The 14,373-nt window shown below is 60.0% G+C and overlaps 1 protein-coding gene across 1 annotated transcript; it reads left to right on the top strand.

Moving 5' to 3' along the window:
- The first annotated feature begins 10,893 nt into the window (after positions 1-10,893).
- HES3 (hes family bHLH transcription factor 3) lies at positions 10,894-13,468 on the top strand. The gene is made up of 4 exons (XM_075906077.2): positions 10,894-10,990; positions 11,087-11,182; positions 12,085-12,166; positions 12,803-13,468. Exons 1-4 carry the CDS (start codon positions 10,937-10,939, stop codon positions 13,168-13,170), a joined length of 600 nt encoding a protein of 199 aa, XP_075762192.2. The 5' UTR covers positions 10,894-10,936; the 3' UTR covers positions 13,171-13,468.
- Positions 13,469-14,373: the final 905 nt, after the last annotated feature.

Here is a 14,373-nt window from a genome sequence, read left to right as displayed (position 1 = left end):
ACGCACCTCTCGCGAGAGCCGCGCGCGCTCCAATCTCGCGAGAGGCCCGGCCCGCCGCCCTTGCGAGTCCCCGCCCCGGGCATGCTGGGAAGGGTCGAGGCGCGCGCAGCGCACTCCCGGGGCATGCGCAGAGCGAGGGCCGTTGCCCCCCGCCGTTCTTCCCATGCTCGCGTAGCGTCCGCGGGTTGCCAACTCTCCCGACCGGACACGGCGGCAGCAAAGGCGCCCGGCCGGGAGAATTGGCAACTCCGTGGCCCCGTTCGCATATTTTCCTTCCTGGCCTGTCCGGTGGCTCACGGCCCGGGCTCAGCGGCCGGAGGGGAGGTGCAAAGCCGCAACCCCCGGGCCGCGCTAGGGCAGCGCCTCCCTCCCGGCCCTTTTATACCGCGGGCCCGCACGCTCGGCGCGCCGCTAGCACTGCATTTGCATATTCAGTATGCAAATAGCGAATATGTAAATAACACGGTCCCAGGCGCCCCGCCCCCGGAGCCGCGCGCCCGGCTGCATTCAGCTCGCGCAGCCCGGGCCGGACCCTGCGCTGCGGGCTGGGCTGAGCGTCCGAGCCCTGGGGGGGCAGTGTCCGGGGGGGCGCGTGCCCCCCCCAGGCCAGTGGGTGCAACAAACTTTCTCATGAGCTAGTAGAAGCAAATCGTGGCTGCGCCCCCCCCCCACACCGTGTGGAGGGGGGGTTGGGGGGGGCTGAGGGTGCAGATTTGGGGCATCGGAGGTGGCTCCCGCTTTGGGGGGCAGGGCTGGGGCAGCAGGTGCTGACCTCAAGCAGCTCGCACTCAGCGGTGCAGTGGACAGGGGGCTAAGGCAGCTTCCTGCCTGTCCTGGCAACGAGAGCCAGCAGCAGGTTCCCAGCCAGTGGCAGTGCGGGACTAGTGCTGGGGGAGGGGCAGTGTGGGGCGCCCTCTGCACTCTCCCCCGCCGCCACCGGGGATCCAGGCCTGCTGCTGGCCACTTCTGGGGCGCAGTGCAATCTGTGGTGCCAGGACAGGCAGGAAGCTGCCTCAGCTCCCCCCCTCCCCCACCACCACTCACCTGATCCCCCTGCAGCAAGGACACTCAGTGCCTGACATTCCACCACCCAGTGCTGGATCCCGACCCATCCCTTGAAAATCACTGCTGCGTGCAACAGAAAATGCAGGGAAGAATTTATCTTCAGGTCCCCAAATTGTATGAAAACCAGTATCAAAGTGGCAGACTCTTAACTAATTGTTTATTAAGAAGAAATCTCTCTTTACAAATGGTATCCCACTATAACAGCCCAAATAATCATCTCATTTATACTCTTTCTTCATGTAACTTTGACTTGGGTAATGTCTCTCTGGAGTTAGACATTACTCAAGATTTACAGGTGAGATTAGCTGTGGGCCCACTGTTTTGCTGTAATGTCGTTGTGACAGAAGCTTTCTGCTGCAGAGGCAGTGCATTAATACTGCCAAACAGAAGAAGCTGCAAATAACACACTGGTCTTCCCCTCTTGCAGCAGGAATTTTGGATAGGTGTGTGAAGCTGTAAATGCTGCAGCAGCAGAGCTGGCCGGCCCAGACAGCAATAAATAAAAGCTTGGTGTATCCACTGGGGTTGTGTCACTTGTTTGTGATTGTCCCAATGGCTTGTAACTTGATTCTTGGTTTTGTAACCGTGTTGTGGCATAGACACTAGAGGGGGCATGTGCACTAGTCAAAAGAAGCCCACAATTGCAAGTTAGACAATGTATTTTAGTATGTATGTAGCGTGTGCAGCTGAATTCTTGCACTGATTTCAGTATCAGTTTCTACCTCTTTAGTGATTTGAGAGCCTCGTTTCTTTTTTCTGAAAGTTTTTCAGATCACTTTTACATAATTTAGACCATCCCACTTTTAAACTTTTTTCTCATATACTGAGCAACCTTCTCCTACCTCAAATCTCAGAATAATGTCTCTAACTTTTGTTAATGGGTCCCGCCTATGCTCAGCACCTTTGAAAAGCATACTCCAGGTCTCCAGCTGGGCTCCCAAAAATGCAGGCACTCCATGCTGGTGGACAGTTTTGAAAATGTTGCTCTCTTGTCCCATGTCAACAGTACCAACCTCCTCTCTCCTGATCATTAACCAGTGAGCTATGATTTTTCTCATTTAAACTCTAAACTTTTATAGGCAGGGCACTTATCATCTTGTAAAGTCATGCATGTGTGGTGCTGTATATAAAATAATAGTACTCTGCCATTTGAAACCAGCCATTCTTATTTGTAACTGAACCCCTTCAGTGGACCGCTTGGAGTTCAGTGCAGCTAGCTGTAGGTAGCTGATGAATGTGATAACCCAGAACAATATTATTTTGGGTACATTTCAGTTTTTGTACATTAAACTCACTAAAACTTCTGTAAGGGCTGCATGTTCTATCAATGAATTGGGCCAAAGTGTGTAAATTACATCTGAACAAAAGAGCGGGGTAAATATTTAAAGAGAGGAGCCAGCTGGAGCTATGCACAAAAGGCTCAGACAATGGGGATCTTTCTTGAATTCATTCTTCTCAACTCTTGCAAAACCCAGTTCAGTGTTGATTCACTTCCTTGATTCACTCACTTGACTCATTATGTGATCGAAACCTAACTAAACAGATGTTAAAGTCACTTCCAGCAGACTTCTCAGGAATAGGTTAACTTATTTCAGCATGTTTGAATTTGCTCCAATCAATTGTGATTGTCACTTACTGCTGATTGAAATATAGTTTGAGTGAGCCCTGAATTACAGTATCATGTGATGAAAGGAAAAAGACTGCTGTCAAGTCCTCGCCAAAGCTTTAATTTGTAAGACTGTGTCTAGACTGGCAAGTTTTTCTGGAAAATCAGCCGCTTTTCCGGAAAAACTTGCCAGCTGTCTACACTGGCCGCTTGAATTTCCGGAAAAGCACTGACGATCTCATGTAAGATTGTCAGTGCTTTTCCGGAAATACTATGCTGCTCCTGTTCGTGCAAAAGTCTTTTTCCGAAAGACTTTTGTGCAAAAAGGCCAGTGTAGACAGCACAGTACTGTTTTCGCAAAAAAGCCCCGATGGCGAAAATGGCGATCGGGGCTTTTTTGCGGAAAAGCGTGTCTGGATTGGCCACGGACACTTTTCCGCAAAAAGTGCTTTTGCGGAAAAGCATCCTGCCAATCTAGACGCGCTTTTCCAAAAATGCTTTTAACAGAAAACTTTTCCGTTAAAAGCATTTCCGGAAAATCATGCCAGTGTAGACGTAGCCTAATAGTGGCCAAGCCACTGGAGAAACTCTTGTCAATCCCAGCTTCTGCTGGTCTTGGGCATTCTCCAAAACAGGAAAAATCAGGGCCCACAGAACTATTTTAGCCTCCCTCCTCCCCCCCCAGCTGGGAAATCAAAGTCTTCTGAAGTTGGGAATCTTATAACCCAAGACTGTTCCCGAGAGTAGCAACACTATCATGGGGGGAGGGCAGGCCCTTTTACTCTTTCTATGTTTCAGAATAAAAATAACTAACAGGAGCTGGTGGTTTTGACTCCCCAGCTAAAGCAGACAATGACTCAGGCAATAGGCAATGTGGTCCCTTAACACAGAGCTTTTACCTGCCAGGGCAGTGCAGTTTGCAAAGATATAATTGTTCTTCAGAAACATTCATATTATCAAAAACAATGAGCAGTCCTGTGGCACCTTAGGGTATGTCTACCCTAGCTCGTTAATTCAAGCTAGGTAGGCAAATGAGGCGACTGGAGTTGCAAATGAAGCCCGGGATTTAAATATCCCGGGCTTTATTTGCATGTTCCCATCCGGTCGCCATTTTGAAATTTCACTAGCCCGAACTCACTGCTGCGTGGCTACACGCGGTAGTGAAACGTTAAGTCCTTAGTTCGAGTTAACGTTTGACTGCCGCTTGTAGCCACGGGCAGTTAGTTCGGACTAAGGGGATTTAAAAATGGCGCCCGGACAGGAAGATGCAAATAAAGCCCGGGATATTTAAATCCCGAACTTCATTTGCAATTTCGAATGCCTACAGTAGCCTCCCTAGTTTGAACTAGGGGGCTAGTGTAGACATACCCTAAGGCTGTGTCTACATTGGCATCCCTTTCCAGAAAAGGGATGCTAATGAGACACTTCGGAATTGCAAATCCGTGGGGGATTTAAATATCCCCTGTGGCATTTGCATTTACATGGCTGCCGCTTTTTTCCGGGTTGGGGTTTTTGCCGGAGAAAAGCGCCAGTGTAGACGCGATTTTCCGGAAAATAAGCCCTTCTCCGGAAGATCCCTTATTCCTACTTTCAAGTACACTAAGAAAAATAAAGAAGATCATGAGCTTTTGTGGGCAAAACCCACTTCATCAGATGAGTGGGAGTGGAAAAAGCAGAATCCAAGCTATATATGTGTTGCAGCAAAAGCAATTACCTGGCAATTGTAGGACCCGTGTTAATGAAGCTAATTAAGTGCGCTGGATGTGTCCCATCCATAATAATTAATATCATTGTTAAAGATCAAAGTGCATCTCTGCAGTTAAACATTCCTTGGCAGACCTAAGGCTTTAAGCAACGTGTGAGTCAGAATATAATATAAATTAAAAGAAAGAAGATAGTATGCAGCAGAGAAATGTGCAGCACACTTAAAGTAACCTACAATTAGGAACTCATTGGCCAAAACTGTGATGAGCAAAACCAAATGTCTATGTAAGAGTCTGTATAAGGCTGGATTCCTATTTCACAGCAGCTGCATATGAATATCATGCCACTGTCTTCCGGGGATTTGTACTGGTGTAAGCGAGAGGAGAGTCGGACCCAACGTTTCCAAGCTCCCTTTATATGCAACAGACGGTTGAAGTCCAGTGTGTGATGTATAACTGCATTTTCTAACTGCTTGCTGAGAAGCAAATTGATGGGAAACTTCCCTATACAGATCCCTGAGCAGCTTGGGAGACCATGAGCTTTTGAGTATTCTTTGGCTCTGTGTGGGGTAACATTTTGGGGGGGGGAGGGTAGAGCCCATTAATATGGTGCTGCCTCCAAATCTGGAGCGTGACCAGCAGTGAATAGCAGCTCTCAGCCCAGCTCCAGGAATCGCCTTCGCACAGCCAGAGCAGAACATTGCACATTAGCAACATTTTTCGGTCAATTTTCCACTGTTTAATACTCCTCACCACACAAGTTGTTCAAACCCAGCCAGATGTAGCGTACAGAATAGGCAAATCCAGAGAGCAGTGTGGGGATATGTTGAACCATCAGGAGCCTTTTCATGCAGTCATTCATTAAACACAGCCTGCTGTGCAAGAAATAGCCATGTAATTAAAATAATAGGTGGGAAAAACAGGCACACGATTAAAGTTGGGCCTTAGGGGGAAGGAAGATCGGTAAGTAACCATGAGAGGAGAAGAAAGGTTTGCAAGCCCTTTACTTCCTGACCTCGTCTGAATCTGGATCAGACGCTTCCCCCTTTCTGTGGCTTGAGGGATGCATCCAGATGAGGAGATTTTCTCTTGACTCCTTCATTCAGTTTTGCTGCATGCTCGCCCCCTCCTCTAAGCATTTGCAGAAATAAGCAATGCGGAGAACAGAACCACCCGGGGTGCTGTGACTCCAGGGAAGGCTGAATTCCAGACAGCTTGCTGGAGATGTCCTGGTGTATTTGAGCGAGTAATAGTTACAGATTGTAGCTGGACTATGCACAAGGAGCCTCTCTCTGTCCCCTGCTTTGTGTGGCCAAGAACACGGGTTAGGCACGGGGATTGCTTATCCATCCTCTGCCCCACAACACCCAGAAGGGGAAGGAGAAGTGTGACGCCATGGCCCTGCTGGGGTGAGATCTGTGCAGATTGGGGGAAGGGGTGTGATGGGCAGCCAGAATAAGGCAGACGCTCCCTCTCTGCAAGCTGGGGAGTTCTCAGGGTCAGATTTCTCCCCCAGACTCCTGAACAGCAGCTCCATCCTGCCCCTAACGGTGGACTCTGCCTCTAGCTCTGTCTCATGCAAAATAAAAACTACAGTAACAAAGCACCAAGACTGAGATGTTAAACTCCAAAAAGCCAAGACACAGAATCCTAGAGCTGGAAAGGACCTCAGGAGTCATCGAGTCCAGCCTCCTGCCCGAGGCAGGACCAACCCAACTCAATCATCCCAGCCAGGGCTTTGTCCAGCCGAGACTTAAACACCTCTAGGGATGGAGATTCCGCCCCCTCCCTAGGTAACCCATCCCAGTGCTTCACCACCCTCCCAGGGAAATAGTTTTTCCTAACATCCAACCTAGACCTTCCCCACTGTAACTTGAGCCCATTGCTCCTTGTTCTGCCATCCCTCACTACTGTGAACAGCCTTTCTCCGTCCTCTTTGGAACCCCCCTTCAGGGAGTTGAAGGCATGCAGAGTTCTAGTGGAACCTAAACACTGCCCCTTGGGCTGGTGCATTTCAACCGGGCTTAAATCCATGGTCACACACAGCAGCATCTTCCGGGACACAATATGCACGCAGGCAGTTCCCTGTCACAGGAAGAGCTGACCATGTTCGGTCCTTAGAGCAGGGGTGGGGAACCTCAGTCCTGGGGGCCAGATGAGGCCGCTGGCTTGCCTGGATCTGAACCCCAAGCCTCAGGCCCCCCACCCAGCATTGGGGAGCCTGCCCTGCCACTCTAGTCCTCACACAGCCCCCGGCTTGCAGGCCCCTGAGGCTCAGGGCCTCTCCCCCCAGCATTGGGGAGCCTATGCTGATGCTTCAGCACCCCTGCCACCCCACCATGGGGCTGGAACACACAGAATCTACTAGGCTGGGCTCCTCTAGGCTCTGGTGTGCCAGGGGAACGTGGGGAGAGTCTGTCTGCTCACTGGGGGCCCACTTCTCACCTATGTGCAACCCCGACTGATTTTTCTGTGGGTCAGCGGCCCCGACCCAAAAAAGGTCCCCACCCCGGCTTAAAGTATGGAAAACAAATGGTGAGGTTCCCCCAATACCCTTAGCTCCCACGCTGCTGGTATGGGCCCGGCTCTCCCGCCGGAACACCCGCAGGCTGTCCAGAGTCGGGGGCAGTCTCTCAGGCCATCTGGCCCCTAAAAGCCTTGATGGCAAAGACTCCATGGCCTTGGGCCTGGAAGCCTCCATGTGTGACATGAGTCAGCTGGTCACCATGGACTTATGGGAGAAATCCTGCCCCCTTGTGCCCCATGTGCAACGCTCCCATTGGCGTCCGAGGGAGCCGGACTTCACCCCACCACAGTGGTGTCCTTGGGCTCCAATGCTGCTTCCTCCTGAGGCCGGAGCGGGACCCTTGTTGTTATCAGCCCTGTTTCCTGCCTCCTGGCCGAGACCCAGCACCCAGGGGTGCCCAGCGGCTCTGTGAGCGTCCGGGGGGATTAGCCGGTTTGGAAGCAGCTGGGCTTGGCAGTGCCTTGTTTAATTACCCTCTGCGCTTCCCAAGTGCCCTTTGCTCCCATTGTTCTAGCGGGATCAGCATAACAAGGGTCATTTGGCTGCTCAAAGGGCCCTTTGAAAGCCTCCCGAAGCCATCAGGGCTTTATGACAAGGAAGCAAATCATTAGGTGACAAATTACCCGGGCCAAGAATGGGGGTTCCCCTCCCAATACAGGCTCCGCAGCCACCATCCCCTGGCAAGGCACTGAGCTCGCGCGGGTTTTGGAGGAGCCCCCGCGCATCCAGCTGGGATCGGGAGGATCATGGCAGCGCTGGGCCCAGCAACGCACTTACCGCGTTCACCGGAGCAGGCCGGCTCCGGCCCCGGACCGAGTGCGCACACGCCTGGGGACATGGCCCCACCCCTGAGCGTGTGCTCAGTACAGGGGCGGCCCCTGCCCGATGCTGTGGGCCCAGGCGCCCAGCCTGGGCAGGTGGGAACCCGCTGGCCCCTTTGCTGGAGCTGCTGAGGGTCCCGCCTGGGCCCGGATGTACCGTTTGCCTCGGGAGCGACCCCCGCTGTGCTCGGTGCTGTACAAAGGCGAGGGGAGCAGACGGGGCAGATACTGGGCTGGGGGAAGGGGGCGCCGGAAGGATCAGGGTTTGCAGCGGGAGGATCCCCCCCCCCCCAAGCCCAGGGCTGCCCTGGCTCTCACGGGCAAGTCCAGGGGTTCCCTGCCCTGCGCTGCCTCCGCCCTCGCTGCCAGCCTGCTCGGCGGCCCCTCTGCGCAGCCAGGCGCACAGCGACCCGGGCCGGCTGGGCGAGCCCCCCAGGAGGGCGGGGCGGGACGGAGGGGCCCGGTCTGGCTCCCCTGCGCTCCCAGCCTGGCCCCAGCGCGGCCCCCGAGCTGGCAGGGGAGTGAAAGGCCGGGGGCGGACCCGCGATTCTCCACGCTGCCAGGGGCCGTCCTGCCTGGGAAACGCCGGCCGGGCCAGACACTCCAGCAAGCGCGCCCCGCCCCGCCCGGGAAGGGGCCCGCCCGGCGGGGGCTGCAGCCGGCGGTGCAGAGCGCCCGGGGGGGGGGGGAGCTCACCTGGCCCAGCAGGGACTCACGCTCCGTAGCGCAGCCAGGGCTCCGGGCGCTTTTCACTGCACCCCGGGGCGCCGGTTCGGCTCAACAGCTCTCAGACCCTCCCCCCCCCCCCCGAACTGGCCCCGCCCCGGCCTGGGCCTGGAGCTGCCTGGGCTGCGCAGGGGCTTCGGCGGGGCCCCAGCAGGAGTGGCGGGAAGGGGGTTCACCCCCCTGGTGTCCCGCAAGCAGGCGGGAGGGGGGAGCTGGCAGGTGCAGCCTGCACTGAGCCCGCAGGGCGCTCGGCCGGGGTGTCCTCCACGTGCTGGGGGGGTGATACGGGGGGGGGTGTCTGTGCGGTGCGCGCGGTTCCAGTTCGGTTCCCGCTGTTTTTGCGCCCCTGCTGGGGGATCCGCTGCCCTGGCGCCCCCCCCGGGGCCGAGACCCTCCCGCCTAATCCGGCCTCTGGCCCAGGAGCTTGTGCAGCGAGCGCAGCCCTGCGCACCAGCCCGGCGGGGGGAGGGGGACAGGCCAGGCCTGGGGGCAGAGCCCCGGTTCGCAGCCACACGCGCTGGGTTGGAATCCGGCCTCCCGGCTCCTGGGGCGCGGGCGAGGGGGTTAATACAGAGCTCGTCCCGCCAGCTCGCTCCAGCCCCGCGGGCACCGGCTCCTGGGCGCGGCGGCGCTCGGCCCGACCCCGAACAGCCGCTGGGAGAAACTCTCCCCCCACCTTCGCCGCGCACCAGCGAGCAGGGCCAGCCCGGGCCCCCGCGGCCCTTTGATCCATTGTCCCTTCGCCGCCCCCGGGCAGCTGTGACAGGCGGGACGGGCCCGCTCCGGGCCTCCTGACCCAAGTTACGCGACGGGGCGGCTGGCTCCGCGCTGCACCCGCGCCCGTCTGCAAGCCCTGGGCGTCAGGGATGGGGCCCCGCCCGCGGGCTGCCCCGTGGCAGTAAAACCCGCCTGGTTCCGAGCGACACGTTCCCTCGGTATTTGCGCTGCTGCCCTACGCCCTGCGCCCCGGGCAGCCCAGCCCCGCCCCCGCCCTGCGCCCCGCGCCCCGGCAGCGTGCGCTGCGGGCTCTGGTTGTACCGGGCTGGGCCCGATCCTGCGCCTCTTCCGTTGAAGGCAAGGGCCCGGCCCCCCACGGGCTCCATTTTAGTACCCCTCGCCCCCCCGGGAGAAGGGCTCAGCGGGGAATGCTGGGGGGAAGTTTGGCTTTGCCGCCGTGTTACCAGCCCCCGGGTACGTGCTTCGGGCAGCGGGCTCCCTGGGGAGGTTTGGGGGGTCCCCTCCCCAGCGAGCGGGAGAACCCCACGATTCAGGCGCCCTCCCTGCGGGCGAACCGGGGCTCCAGCCCCGTCCCCCCGGGGCTGCGCGTTGCGTTCTGCCCGGGCTGGGGAAAAGCGCCGCGGCTCTGGCTCTCACGACCGGGCTGGGCTTCCCAAACATCTGGGGTTTTGTGTCCGGACCAGACCTAATTGTCTGTTCTAAACCCCTTTGAGCCGAGTGCGCGGCAGGAATTCGGACTTTGCAAGGCCATTTGGAAGCGAGGCGAATCCGGGAACGCCCCCGCCCCCCTCCCCGCGCTGGTTTCCCACGTGCAGCTGGGGAAGGGGCGCCCGGGTAGTTCTGACTCCGGACAAAAGCCCGCGGCAGAGAGCCCGAGCGGCCCCGCGGCAGGGGGGTGCGTGTGCACGGGACAGGGGACACCCGCGGCGCGCGCTGCGCACCCTTCCCGCGGCCCGCGGCGCACGCTTTAATGCAACACGTGTCCGCGCGTGTCCCCGCGCAGAGCGGAGAAATCGAGCCCCGGGCGCTGTGAAGGGCTGGAAGGAGCAGAAAATTGCTGCATTGTCCGGCCATTAGGGCCGCTAATCTACCCTGGCCGCCCCGCGCCAAGCGTGAAACGCGGCCAGAAAGGAGGGGTTGCTGGCCCTGGCTGGCATGTCTTCATCTCCGCGCGGCCCCCTGGCCTGGGGAGGGGACGGACCCTTTGTTAATTCGCATCGGCGGCCCGCTGGGCCCGGTGAGGCAGCGACTGAGAGCAGAGACCCAGCTGGCGCTTGCGGTGCGCGGCGCTGCACAGCCCGGCCCGGCCCCAGCACGCCCCTGCCGCGCGCGTGTCCCTAGCTCCGAGCCGCGCGCCCAGAGCCTGCTGAGCCCCGCGGGGGGGGGGGGGGGGTGGAGCTAATTAGTGATGCCGCCCCCCCCCCCCGCGCACACACACACGCGGAGCCCCCCCCGCCGGGGGTGTCAGGCTGGCTCGTGGCTCCGGGCTACCCGCAGCGAGACACGCAAACGACACTGAGCATCCCGGTAAAGTCCTTCTCAACCCGCCCCCCCTCCCAGCGCCTGGCCAGTCACGCAGCCCGTGGCCACGGGAGCCCCCTGCGCCAGCCGGGCCGCCCCGCCCTGGCCCCTTCGGGGAGGCGCTCCGCGCCTGAATGCCCGCATTGACATGTAAAGCGAGGGCCCCGTATAAATCCGGCTCCCGCCCGCGGCTGCGGATGCCCAGGGCCGCTCGCTCCCAGAGGGGAACATGCTCCCAGCGCCGGCGGGCCAGGAGACACCGCAGCTGGGCAGCTTCCGCAAGGTGGGCCCGCGGCCCCGCCGGGAGAGAGGCGTGTAGTTGGGGGGGGGGGGGGCGGAGGACAAACCCCGGTAACATTTTCTCTCCCCCCCCCCGCAGATTTCCAAACCCCTAATGGAGAAGAAGAGGCGAGCTCGGATTAACGTGTCTCTGGAGCAGCTGAAGGCGCTGCTAGAAAAGCACTATTCCCACCACGTGAGTCCCCCGCACCGCTACCCCGCAACTCCCGCACCGCTACCCCCGCAAAACCCCCCGCACCGCTACCCCCGCAACCCCCCCCCCGGACCCTCCGCAACGCTACCCCCGCAACCCCCCGCACCGCTACCCCCGCCCTCCGCAACGCTACCCCCGCACCGCTACCCCCGCAACCCCCCGCACCGCTACCCCCGCAACCCCCCCCCGCACCGCTACCCCCGCAACCCTCCGCAACGCTACCCCCGCAACCCCCCCCCGCACCGCTACCCCCGCAACCCCCCGCAACGCTACCCCCGCAAAACCCCCCGCACCGCTACCCCCGCAACCCTCCGCAACGCTACCCCCGCAACCCCCCGCACCGCTACCCCCCGCACCGCTACCCCCGCAACCCCCTGCACCGCTACCCCCGCAACGCTACCCCCGCAACCCCCTGCACCGCTACCCCCGCAACCCCCGCAACCCTCCGCACCGCTATCCCCGCAACCCTCCGCACCGATACCCCCGCAACCCCCCCGCACCGCTACCCCCGCAACCCTCCGCAACGCTACCCCCGCAACCCCCCGCACCGCTACCCCCGCAACGCTACCCCCGCAACCCTCCGCAACGCTACCCCCGCAACCCCCGCAACCCTCCGCAACGATACCCCCGCAACCCCCCCGCACCGATACCCCCGCATCTCCCTCTGCACACAAATCGCTACCCCCGCACCACTATCCAGACAACCGCTCCACCGCCCCCCTTGCCCCCCCCCCGCACTCTGCTTAGCCCTCAGCAGCCCTGGCCATCGCTGGGTCTACGCGCCTTTCCCGTGTCCCGGGCGGCTCCGCAATGACAGGGTGGCCCGAGGCGCGGTCCGGGCCCGCTCGCTCCGGTATTTACCGCAGGGCCGGGTCTCTCCCCAGATCCGAAAGCGCAAGCTGGAGAAGGCGGATATCTTGGAGCTGAGTGTCAAGTACATGAGAAGTCTCCAGACATCGGTGCAAGGTACCGGCCCCCCCCCCCCCCCCCGAAACCGGCGGTTGTGTCCGGGGAGAAGGGGGTGCGGATCCGGAACGAATCTCTGAGCTCCGGTGTCTCTCCGGGGAGGTCCCTTGACGAGTAGTGGTGCGCGGAGAGGGCCCTGGGGCTGCCTTTGGCTGGGGCCGGGCTACGGAGCGGACCGTGGTTCCGGATTTCGAGCCCTCGCCCCGTTGTATCGAGCCCCGTGTGGACACGATGCGGGTCCTGTGCCCCGCCACTCGCAGCGGGCAGGAACCCGGCTCTCAGACTGGGGAGGCGCGGGGCCCGTTCTCCTGGCTGGGCTGCAGGGCAGAAATCGCGCTGCCCGCCCGCCCCCTGCCCTCAGGCCGGGGCCGCAGCCTGGCACTGGGCGCGCAGGGGGCGAGGCCCGCGGGGGAACGCAGCGCCCCAGGCTCCCCGAGCAGAACTGGGCTCGCGCTGCGCAGCGGGGTCAGGACCCCCGGGGCGCCCCGCTGGTTGCGCAGAGCCGCGCGCAGAGTCCTGGGCTCCCAGCGGGCGGGCGCTGCTCGCCGGGGCTCGGCCCTGGATCCGCGGATGGGGGGCGCCGGGCCCCTCGCTGCTGCGCGCCCCTGGGCTGCTCACCTGCTCTCCCCTCCCCAGGCGCTGACTACCAGGCCGGCTTCCGGAGCTGCCTGAACGGCGTGAACCAATTCCTGCTGCGCTCCGAGGGGGGCAGCGACGCGTCCTCCTTCCACCTGCTGCAGGAGCTCGCCCGGGCTGCGCCGCTGGGGAGCGGCTCGGGCTGCAGGACCACGGACAGCAGCCCCGTCGCGGCCCACCCGGGGCCCCGGAGCTCCAGGCCCAGTCGCGGGGCGGAGCAGCCAGCGGGCGGCCCCAGGCCCTACACGCAGCGGCCCGGCGCCCGCCGCTCCCAGACTGAGCCGGGCGCTGCAGCCCAGCGGGGCGGCCCCGTGGAGCAAGGACCCTCGGTGCCCGGCGGGAGCCAGGCGCTGTGGCGGCCCTGGTAGCGCTAGGCTGGCCAGGAGAAGGTGGCTGGGTGGGGCGTGCCCGGCCCGTGGGCGTTACGCGCAGGGCGGACGCGCCTGGCTGAGGATTATCCCTGATCCACCCTGGCCTCGGCACCCTGGCCAGCCGGCGCCCGGGGCAGGCAGAGCGCGGTGCCAGCCGCACTCCGGGCAGGCAGAGTGCAGTGGTCCGAGCAAGCCGGGGAGAGGTGGCCCGGTCTGGCTGGCACCGGGCCTCGCGCTGCTGGAGCCCCCGGGGCGCTTGTACCTGTGTTTAGTCCCGGGTTTCAATAAACCGGCTCCCACATCCCGCTGTCGGTCTCGGTTCTGTTCCGGGCTAGGGCTGATGAGAGGGAACGAGTCCTGCAAAGTCCCCGGAGAAGCAGCCGCTTTGACTAGCGCAGCCCTGGGGGGAGCGGGGGCGGACCCAGGCCAGCTTCTCTCCGCCTGGGCGTAAACGGTGAGCAGGCGACGGTTGCAGAGGATACAAAATTAATCAAGCCGGTTACATTCGGAGTGGTCAGGCGCAGAGTTATCCTGGGCCACCGGACAGGAAAATGGCAGATGAAATTCAATGTTGATAACTTTGCAAAACATGATCCCAACTTACACTTCCAGCTGGTGTACGTTAACTGTTACCCCGGGATGAGAGTTTGGAGTCCTTGTGGCTTGTTTGCTGAAAACAGCTGCTCAAGGTGCAGTGCCAGTCAAAAAAAAAAAAGTAAGGCTGCTGTAAGAGTCCATTAACACAGGAGTATAGCAAACCATTGCAGAAAGCGATCTAGGGGTTATAGTGCGGCCACAAGCTAAATATGTGTCACACTGTTGACTGTTGCAAAAAAAGCCAACATGATTCTGGGATGCATTAACAGGTGGGTTGTGAGCAAGACACGAGAAGTCATTCTGCCGCTCTACTCTGCGCTGGTTAGGCCTCACTTGGAGTAGTGTGTTTAGTTCTGGGCACCATATTTCAAGAAAGTTGTAGATACATTGGAGAGGGTCCAGAGAAGAGCAACGAGAATGATGAAAGGTCTAGAGAACATGACCTATGAGGGAAGACTGAAAGAATTGGGCTTGTTTAGTTTAGAAAAGAGAAAACGGAGAAGGGACACGATAGCAGTTTTCAGGTATCTAAAAGAGTGTCACAAGGAGGAGGGAGAAAAATTGTTCTCCTTGGCCTCTGAGGACAGGACAAGAAGCAATGGG

Source organism: Pelodiscus sinensis, chromosome 24, assembly GCF_052426305.1.
Source record: "Pelodiscus sinensis isolate ZL-2025 chromosome 24, ASM5242630v1, whole genome shotgun sequence".
In the NCBI taxonomy this organism is placed as follows: domain Eukaryota; kingdom Metazoa; phylum Chordata; order Testudines; family Trionychidae; genus Pelodiscus; species Pelodiscus sinensis.
This window is presented reverse-complemented; position numbering and strand designations above follow the sequence as displayed.